This window comes from Amyelois transitella, chromosome 24 (assembly GCF_032362555.1).
Source record: "Amyelois transitella isolate CPQ chromosome 24, ilAmyTran1.1, whole genome shotgun sequence".
NCBI lineage: Eukaryota > Metazoa > Arthropoda > Insecta > Lepidoptera > Pyralidae > Amyelois > Amyelois transitella.
Window position 1 is genome coordinate 6,464,561 of NC_083527.1, and position 9,953 is coordinate 6,474,513.

A 9,953-nucleotide genomic window follows, 5' to 3' on the forward strand; every position below is an offset into this window, starting at 1 on the left:
TGTACACAAAATTATATACAGGATCAATTATTACTAATATTAATATAATAAGATAAATATTAACTTTTTACATCACAAATTAGAATAAGTATATCTAGGTTGCTAGAAATTGAAAAAATAATTATAGTACAGCGACGATGCTGCTTATTTTATTACATACGTACAAATATGAATAGATGGGATTTTCTACTTTTGTCACTGATATGAAAGAAAGAAAGAAAGAAAAATCTTTATTTGGCGCAAGATGTAATGTACTTATCCCTGCATGATTCCTGCTTGTGCAGCGAATAAAAAAAGAGAAACTGTCAATAGTGTCAATGTCGAAAGTGTCAGAATCACATTTTATTATTGTTTTGTTGAGCTCGTCTTACTGACTGAGTTCAATCAATTTTTTGTTTGCATTAACATAGATTACTGTCTAAAATAACACTCAACCTTAAAACTTAAAAATGAGTAAAAAGCCTATATCATTTGGCAAGATCAATTTCAGCCTGAGCAAGAATCAAAGTGTCGATTCCGAAAATGAACAATCCACATCTGGTTTCGGTTCTTTCGGGCGCACTCCTATCCAAGATCATAAAGAAATTGAAGAATTATCCGATGACCTTGAAAACCAACATGTGCACCAGGTTATGGGTATAAAGAACTTTGGGAAGAAGGCTAAAAACTTCGATATTGCAGAGATGATGGAGCAGGCGAAAAAAACGGCCTCCGAGGTGAATAAACGCAAATTGGAAACAGATTTAGCAGAAAAAACCGCTGAGAATAATGAAGAAGAGGCAGAAGACGTCATTGGACCATTGCCTCCAGTTTTAAAAGACACGCATAGTCAGGAATCAGGAGAAAATGATTCTGAAGATGATCTGATTGGTCCCCCATTACCACCAAGTATAATACAAGATGATTCAAAGGAAAAGAAGGAAAAAGTGAAGAACAGTGATGGGGAAGATAGTTATGATGAGCTTAGTGGATCTGATGATGAAGATTTGAGTTTGGAGAAACGAATACCAAATACACATGAAGTAAGTACAAATAATGATTGAAGTTTTAAAATTCGCGGATTCCATGGTTATGATAATTCACTTTTTGATTAGTTTCAACTCTCAAAATTTTGTAGAAAAATTGTATAAGTTCGTAAAAGTTTTCAACTTTATGTCTGGTATTATCTCTGATAGAAAAAAATATATAAAAAGTATGAGCTATTAACCCTATGTTTTTCTATAAAAAATTTCAGGTAGAAATGATTCACGGTACAAAGGCAGTGGTAGCATTAGCTGCGGATCCTTCAGGCGCCCGACTTGCCACCGGATCTATCGATTATGATGTCTCATTCTGGGATTTTGCAGGTAATTTAAATTTTATGGTTAAACTTAATTATACACATGAAAAAACTCAATTTGGAAATTACACAATAACTTCTGTAAAAGGAGAACTGCCTCTAACCGATATCTTCTTTTTTTGAAGTCGGTTAAATTTCTAAATGTAACAAACGCTCTTCAATATCGCATCAGCATTGGTTCAGTGCAACGTGAGATAATTGAGAACCACCTTTTTTTAAAGGGGTTTAAAAAATAATTTATGGTGGCAAAAGTCTGTTCCGTAAATAGTTTGTTAAATTATGTTTATTTAATGGAATACCTGCATAGAGTTATGAAGTGGAAAGATAGTCTCTGCCGACCCCTCCGTAAAGAGACGAGATTTTGTGTAATGTACTAATTACTCCACTGAGATAACTATTCAGGCACTTACAACCTAGACATTCTGACCTGTGTTTCATATTAATGACGCAAAAGGCGGCTAAGGATTAGGCTTATGAACTCGGGACTCCTCTTGTAGGCTAGCAAACTGTAACTATTTGAATCTCACTTCTATCATTTAGCCATGCAGCTGAACCTGGCCTTTCAGTTTTTTCAAGACTGTCGTCTCTGTCTACCCCGCAAGGGGTATAGACGTGTTTACATGTATATACTTCAAAATCAAAATTTCAACAGGCATGGACTCCTCGATGCGATCATTCCGCACCCTGCAGCCCTGCGAAAATCACCCTATCAAAGCCCTACAGTACTCGGCCACAGGAGATTCCATATTGGTCGTAAGCGGCTCCGCTCAGGCCAAAGTTCTTGACAGAGACGGTTTCGAAGTCCTCGAGTGTGTGAAAGGTGACCAGTACATAACCGATATGGCTAGGTAAGTTCCAAATTTAAAATTATTTTTTTCTTTTTTTTTTGTATTAGAGGGTAAGTTGATAGTGTTAAACATTCTTTGCCAGCGAGGCGTAGGAAATCACATTTCAAGTTAAATAATCAAATCCTCTGGTAATAGCGCCGTGTGGTTGCCGGCACCAATAGAAAAAAAGAACAGGACCACTCCATCTCTATCTAATGGATGTTGTACAAGGTGACTAAGGGATAGGCTTATAAACGTGGGATTCTTGTTTAAGGCGACAGGCTAGCAACCTGTCACTATATGAATCTCAATTCTATCCTTAAGCCTAACATCAGAATCAAGACTATTGGCTCTGTCTACCGCGCGTGGGATGTAGACCTCAGTCGCCAATATACTTATAAGTTTATTTCTTAGCTATTGAAAATCACCATATATAACAAAATAACCATATTTTTCAGGACGAAAGGCCACACGGCTTCCCTCAACAGTGGCTGCTGGCACCCTCACATCCGGGAAGAGTTCATGACGTGTTCCCAAGACGGAACTCTCCGTCTCTGGCTGACGGAGAACCCTAAACAGCACAAGGCGGTCATCAAGCCGCGGCAGCAAGGCGGATTGAAGACAAACCCTACAACTTGCGCTTTCTCGAGAGATGGCAACACCGTCGCGTGCGGCTGCTACGACGGCTCCATCCAAATGTGGGATCACAGAAAGAACTTCGTAAACACAACCCAAGTTCTAAGAGATGCGCATCAAAAGCAATCGGAAATTTCCAGTATACAATATTCGTATTTAGGAACGTACTTATCGAGCAGAGGTAACGATGATACGTTGAAACTATGGGACTTGAGATGCTTCAAGAAACCGTTGAATGTCTTTGGCAATCTGTTCTCGAGATATGAACAAACTGACTGCGGATTCAGCCCGGATGACACTATGGTTTTCACCGGAGAGTCTCTACAAAGAGGTCAGGACGTTGGCAGGCTGCTGTTCTACAATACTAAAACGTTTGAGTTGGTGACGTGTATAGATGTGACAAAGTCACACGTGGTCAAAGCGGTTTGGCATGCAAAGTTGAATCAAATATTCGTTGGTTGTGGCAACGGTGTAGTGAAGTGTTATTATAATCAGAGACGCAGTTTGCGCGGTGCTAAATTGTGTTTAATCAAGACACATAGGAAGAAGCATTCCATGGAGGTTGTCAGTTCACAGCAGATCATAACTCCTCACGCGTTGCCATTGTTCAGGCAGGAGAAGTTGAGGACGAATAAGAAGCGAATGGAAAAGGATAGATTAGACCCGGTGAAGTCTAGAAGACCAGATCTTCCTATAACCTCGGGGCAAGGGGGTCGCGTGGCTGCCTCTGGGAGTACACTGAGTTCGTTCGTGATCCGTAACTTGGGTTTGAGCAAGCGGGTTGATGATGATCAAGATCCAAGGGAGGCTATATTGAAGTATGCGAAGGAGGCTGAGGAGAACCCGTTCTGGGTGGCACCGGCGTATAAGAAAACACAGCCTAAAACGATTTTTCAGTCGGACGGCGATGAAGACGGTCCGTCTGATGCGAAAAAACCAAAAACTTAGGTTTAATTTGTATGTATAAGTGAAATAAATTATTGTAAATACATATTCTCTTTCTCGTTTCAGCATGTTCTTAATAATATAGACTTGATACTAATAATAATATAGTACTAATAGTACTAATAGTAATAATAATATAGTAATAATAATATACTAATAATAATATAGACTACCTATTTTTTAGCAGGATTTTAATTTTTTTATTGAAAAAATGTCGACACGCCAAGGAAACTACTATTGTTCCAGAAAATTCCTCCAATTCCTGTGTTCTACAGATCAAATTTTCCAAGGTATGATGCTAAAAAAAACAAACAAGTAATATTTTAACCTTTTAATAACTAATATGTACAAAACTAACTAACAAACTATATAAATTAGGCTGTGGCGGCTGCCGCCTCCCTCGTGTCTTCTCTATCGATGTTGAACGGCGTACGTTTTGAATTCTGAAATTAAAATATAACAATATTAAAAAAAAAAACAATATGTCAACGATATAGCACCCAGGATTCCATCTTATCTATACTAATTATAAAGCTGAAGAGTTTGTTTGTTTGAACGCGCTAATCTCACGAACTATTGGTTCGAATTGAAAAATTATTTTTGTGTTGAATAGACCATTTATCGAGGAAGCTTTAGGCTATATAACACCACGCTGCAACTATAATGGAAAATGTGAAAAGGGGTAAATTATTCAACCTTGAGTGCTTCAATGATGTCCATAATAACTATTCTACGCGGACGAAGTCGCGGGCATAGCTAGTTCACGAATATTTACAAGTCATACCTATGCCTTATAATAACGGCGAAAGTTCTGGTCAAGAGTACTTTTAACTGCTAAGCTTATATGTGGATGAAGCGAAAGAAGTATACCTATAGAGATTGTGACAAGTGAAAATAAATATCATAAAATCTCTTATCTACATAATTTTGTAACCTTATCTCTAATTAACCGAAGGTCTTACGGTGACGGAAAACAATGTGAGGAAAACCTACACATTTTTACATGTGAAAATATGATAAACTAGAGGCCGCCCGCGACTTCGTCCGCATGGAAACACTATCAATCCCGCGGGAACTCCGGGATAAAAAGTAGCCTATGTGTTATTCTGGGTCTTCAGCTACCTACATACCAAATTTCATGGTAATCGGTTCAGTAGGTTTTGCGTGAAAGAGTAACAAACATCCATACAAACTTTCGCCTTTATAATAGTAGTAGGATGGTCAATAGTCTCTCATATAGTTATCAAATTATTATTTAAGACTGTATATTTTCTGAACAAAATAAACATAAATTGTAACCATGATTGATCTAATACGGGTTAGATTCCCCTGCAAATGTTGCGGAGGTCAGACGGAAGTCGCTTCGTGTAAAACCCTGACTCACCCAGGATCCATGGTTGAAGGCATACCCCGGGCTCCTCTCCAGAGTGATGAGGATGCATTCATTCATTCATATAATCACGTCTATATCCCTTACGGGGTAGACAGAGCCAACAAACCTGAAAAGACTGAATGGCCACGTTCAGATATTTGGCTTAATGCTAGAATTGAGATTCAAATAGTAAGAGGTTGCTAGCCCATCGCCTTAAAGACGAATCCCAAGTTTGTAAGCCTACCCTTAGTCGCCTTTTACGACATCCATGGGAAAGAGATGGAGTGGTCCTATTCTTTTCTGTATTAGTGCCGGGAACCACACGGCATAGGCTAAAAGCCAAGAGTAAGAAGTATTCTTCTCTTCGACTTATCAAAAGAAACGCCTACTATTGGTTGGACACATGCCTCTTCAATGCCAACAATCCAGATAAGTATTTATCTAACAAAAACAATAAACTCACCAACTTCTTCGCTCTGTCGAGAAGTATTGAGAACGCGAAGTGGTTCAAGATGACTCCCTGGGGGAGCGCCACGCCTTGGAAACGGTACAGCTGTTTCACTGAACTGTTATCAGGTGCTGAAATTGTGGTAAGACATTACCTATATAATCAATTGTAATTGTTACAATGAAGAATTAATAAATAAATAAGCCCTGAATACATATAAAGTGTGGTTCCCGGCACCAATTAAAAAAAAGAATACGACCACTCCGCCTCATTCCCATGGATGTCGTAAAAGGCGACTAAGGGATAGGCTTTTAAACTTGAGATTCTTCTATTATGCGTTGGGCTAGCAACCTGTCACTATTTGAATCAAGCCATGCAGCTGAACGTGGCCTATCTGTCTTTTCAAGACTATCGGCTCTATCTACCCCGCAAGGGACATAGACGTGACCATATGTACATACATATATTTTAGGCGATAGGCCAGCCTACATACATACATATTTATGTAGGCTGGCCTATCGCCTAAAAGTAGAATTCCAAGTTAATAAGCCTATCCTCTAGTCGACTTTTACGACATCCATAGGAACGGCATGTAGTGGTCCTATTCTTTTTTTTTATTGGTGCCGGGAACCACACGGCGAATATTAATATTATTTTTTCCCTGTATACTGTATATATATGTATACAGGGTGATATTTTATTTTTTTTGCGTACTTTCTGAAATATGAACCGATATTTTTCTTTTAACGTTTTTAAATATCCTTTAGGTGAGTACACTTAACAGTTAAATTTATGCAGGTGAATTTAAAGTCACCCTGTATATAGTTACCTGTCAGTGTGTGTACTGATGTGACAGCGGCGCGGCCTACTTGCGCGGTGTTGCTTATCATTGGCCCTCTCGATATGTCTACGTGCTTACCCACTCTGTATAATGTCACTTTGCCTGTAATTGAATTAAGATATATATATATTTATAATTTTTCAACATTTTATTAACAAGTACATATTTTATAAAAAAAATTTTTTTACTGCCTAATAATAATAAAAAAAAATTATAAATATAGTTAAGATTATCAGTAAAAAAATATATATAATAAGCTAAAATTAAATTCATAAATTATCAATCAATATAATTTTTACATACATACATACAATCACGGCTTTATCCCTTGCGGGGTAGACAACAACAGTCCTAAAATGACTGACAGGCAATGTTCAGCTGTTTGGCTTAATGATAAAATTTAATTAATATATCAACTAGTGTCTACAATATAAAAAAATGGTATAAATAGAATTAAGATGATCAAATTAAAAAAAACAGCTAAAATTAAAAAAAAATAGCTAAAATTAAAATCACGTCTACATCTCTTGCAGGGTAGACAGAACTAACAGTTCAGTAAAGACTGAAAGACCACAATTAGTATGGCTTTATGATGGAATTGAGATTCAAATAGTGACAGGTTGCCAACCCATCGCCTGCAAGAGAAATCCCAAGTTTATAAGCCTATCCCGTAGTCAGAAGAAAATAAATAAATATATAAGGGACAAATTACACAGATTGAGTTAGCCCCGAAGTAAGTTCGAGACTTGCGTTACAAGATACTAACTCAACGATACTATATTTTATAATAAATACTTATATAGATAAACATCCAAGACCCAGGCCAATCAGAGAAAGTTCTTTTCTCATCATACCCTGACTTGAATTCGAACCCGGGACCTTCGGTGTCGCAGACAAGCGTACTGCCGCTGCGCCACAGAGGCCGTCGAAAAGTAGAAAAGAAATAAACCATCTTCTCACCATTATCCTTAGCTATGCTCGGTATCTGCTTCGTCTTATGCTGGTTGTCCAAAAACATCTCCTTGGCTAACTCCTCACCGACCTCCAACCGTTCAATGGGCAGTTTCTTTCTGATAACCTTAACATACTCCGCGCTGAGTGAATACATCTCCTGATTGGTCGGCTTCCAGTCCGGCAGGGTGGGGAGGTCTATATCATAAACAAATGAGCCGCTGCGAACTGAAATAAATTGATATTTGTATTAAAGAAAGATATACTATATGCATGGTTTCCAGCACTTTATAATAGGACCACTCCGTATCTTTCCCACGGATGTTGTAAAAGACGACTATGGAATAACTTTGGATTCTTCTTTAAGTGATGGGCTAACAACTTGTCACTATTTGAATTTCAATTCTCTCATTAAGCTGAATGTGGCCTTTCAGTCTTTACTAAACTGTTGGTTCTGTCTGCCCCGCAAGGGATGTAGACGTGACTATAGGTATGTATGTATTATAGAGAGATGAGTATTGTATTTTTGGTTTTAAAAAGTAAACACAAAAGAACTACTTGACGGGTTTTGATGCATTTTATTTTTATAGATAGAGAATGATTTATATGCGAAGCCGGGGTGTGTTGTTACTCAAGTATAAGATCTTATGATATATATATCTTATTCTTATGATGAAACGAAGGATGTATGGAAGTATGCAGAGATTGTGGCAAATGGAAAGAGGTTGTCTCTGCCTACCCCTCCGGGAAAGAGGCGTGATTTTATGTATGTATGTATGTATAAGATCTTACTGTCTGGTCCGGGAAAGCTGTGCAGCTGAACGGGCACATTCTCTTTGAAGGCGTTGGTTGCGCACGCGCCGAGTAGGAAGGAGCATGTCCGCCAGAACGCCTTGTTGACCGCTTGGGGTTCTTTGACGTCAAATGTTTGTAACTGAAAGAAAAAAATATTTGAATATTATTTACTAGCTGCGCCACGGGGTATAACTCCCGCCGGAATTTCGGGATAAAAGGCACTTATTATGTTTGACCTGGTTATTATGTAACTCTTGTAGCAAATTTAATCAAAATCTGTTCAGTCCAATTAATTTATTGAGAATTAAATACTGGTTGTTTAAAAAAAAACATTAAAATAAAAAAAAATTAATTTTTTTTAATTTTCCGTCACTTTCAAATAATATAAAAAAAATGAAATAAAAAGAGATTCTATAAAAAAAACTGAAAAGATGTAACAGTAGATTTGAAAGAAAAACCCCTAGTTATCAAGAATACCTTGTATGTAGATAATGTAACCAAAAACCAGAAAGAAATATTAATTATGTGAAAGGAAAAGGAAGAGAATTAATTTTTTTTTTTATTTTAAATTACAAATCACCTCTAAAGTGCAGTTTTCAGTCAACGGCCGGTGCATATCCCAGTATATGGTGCCGTTCAGAAGGGCCAGTGCACTTGACTCTGTGTGCCATTCACTAAGATCTGAAATAAAAATTGGTATTTTAATAATAAACCCTAAAAACGTATTCTGATTTGTAGGTAGAAATAGTAAATTTATAAACAGGAATATACTTAAAGTAATTATTCTTATTTTAATTATTGATATGGCGTATTTCTCCTGGGCTAAGAACAAAATTAACTTGGATCATGGTAATTGCACTAGGATTAATCACGTCTATATCCCTAACAGAATAGGATTGCTTATTTTCTTAGTTATCTCTTACATCTACAGGAAGGAGAGCAGTCCTATTTCAAACTGCCGGAAACCACTAGTGTTTATACAGAGGTACTTACGTTTAGCGCAATCGTAAGGGGTAGAAATATCCTTATTCATGATCAAAACACAATCATTTGGTATTCCTTTATAATTCACCTCAATCTTCTCAATTCGACCTACACTCTCATGCTGGCGCTTCTTTTCTAAACTAAATAGATGATGACGACGTTCAATTGCCTCTTGGCTGCTTAAAAATCCTAAAATAAGATCGAATACACTGTTTTTAAAGTACGCCGAGATTAAATATTTAAAGCAATAAATTTATCAAGATTAAGCATACTTATCAGTGGTGAAACCTTCACAGCATTGTTTTGGTAAGCCAATTTTGTCAATATACTAATATGACGTCTCATTTTAATAATAAAATTGTAATTTATAGTAGAATGAAATTATTTCGAGACGTTAAAACACTCGAGTTTTAGGTTATTCGGGAAATTAAGAGGAAGTATGACATGACAATGACAGTGTTGCACTAGAGAAAAAGACAGTTTTTTTTTTAATTTTGGGTTTATAACAGGACATACAACCAGATAGCCTTCGTTTTTATCTAACTGCAAAGAAAGAAGTTAAATTTCCTAGGTATCTCAATGTAACTTTCCATCCATTCATCTATTGCGACCTATATGTTAGGTATCCGATGCAGCGCGTAGGCCCATTGTTTATTTGCTACGAATCTAATTAGATCAGCGTCGGTTGTCTTTTCTGAAGCAGTCTTTGCGCCACATCTACCAATTAATCTAATTAATCCTAACTTACCAGAAGTTTGATTTTAAAGAATTAATATTCCTACAATTTATTTTGGTTTACTAGTTATTGTATGATT

The 9,953-nt window shown here is 36.9% G+C and overlaps 2 protein-coding genes across 2 annotated transcripts; one reads left to right on the top strand and one right to left on the bottom strand.

Moving 5' to 3' along the window:
* Positions 1–367: 367 nt before the first annotated feature.
* On the top strand, positions 368–3,801 carry LOC106137585 (gastrulation defective protein 1 homolog). The gene is made up of 4 exons (XM_013338438.2): positions 368–1,022; positions 1,235–1,346; positions 1,992–2,187; positions 2,625–3,801. Exons 1-4 carry the CDS (start codon positions 450–452, stop codon positions 3,748–3,750), a joined length of 2,007 nt encoding a protein of 668 aa, XP_013193892.2. The 5' UTR covers positions 368–449; the 3' UTR covers positions 3,751–3,801.
* A 262-nt stretch (positions 3,802–4,063) lies between these two features.
* On the bottom strand, positions 4,064–9,581 carry LOC106137583 (large ribosomal subunit protein mL39). Its single transcript, XM_013338437.2, has 8 exons — positions 9,411–9,581; positions 9,148–9,327; positions 8,735–8,835; positions 8,152–8,293; positions 7,369–7,587; positions 6,397–6,510; positions 5,583–5,698; positions 4,064–4,190 (listed from the first exon to the last, which is right to left on the bottom strand). The coding sequence occupies exons 1-8, from the start codon at positions 9,481–9,483 to the stop codon at positions 4,122–4,124; spliced, it is 1,014 nt and encodes a 337-aa protein (XP_013193891.2). The 5' UTR covers positions 9,484–9,581; the 3' UTR covers positions 4,064–4,121.
* Positions 9,582–9,953: the final 372 nt, after the last annotated feature.

Excerpts from the sequence above, each read along its gene's own strand:
- LOC106137585 (XM_013338438.2), top strand. The coding sequence starts at position 450 with ATGAGTAAAAAGCCTATATCATTTGGCAAGATCAATTTCAGCCTGAGC. Across the intron at positions 1,023-1,234 it reads GAATACCAAATACACATGAA|GTAGAAATGATTCACGGTAC; the intron begins GTAAGTACAAAT and ends AAAAAATTTCAG. Across the intron at positions 2,188-2,624 it reads TACATAACCGATATGGCTAG|GACGAAAGGCCACACGGCTT; the intron begins GTAAGTTCCAAA and ends CATATTTTTCAG.
- LOC106137583 (XM_013338437.2), bottom strand. The coding sequence starts at position 9,483 with ATGAGACGTCATATTAGTATATTGACAAAATTGGCTTACCAAAACAAT. Across the intron at positions 8,294-8,734 it reads CTGAAAACTGCACTTTAGAG|TTACAAACATTTGACGTCAA; the intron begins GTGATTTGTAAT and ends TTTTTCTTTCAG. Across the intron at positions 6,511-7,368 it reads GAGCATAGCTAAGGATAATG|GCAAAGTGACATTATACAGA; the intron begins GTGAGAAGATGG and ends ATTCAATTACAG.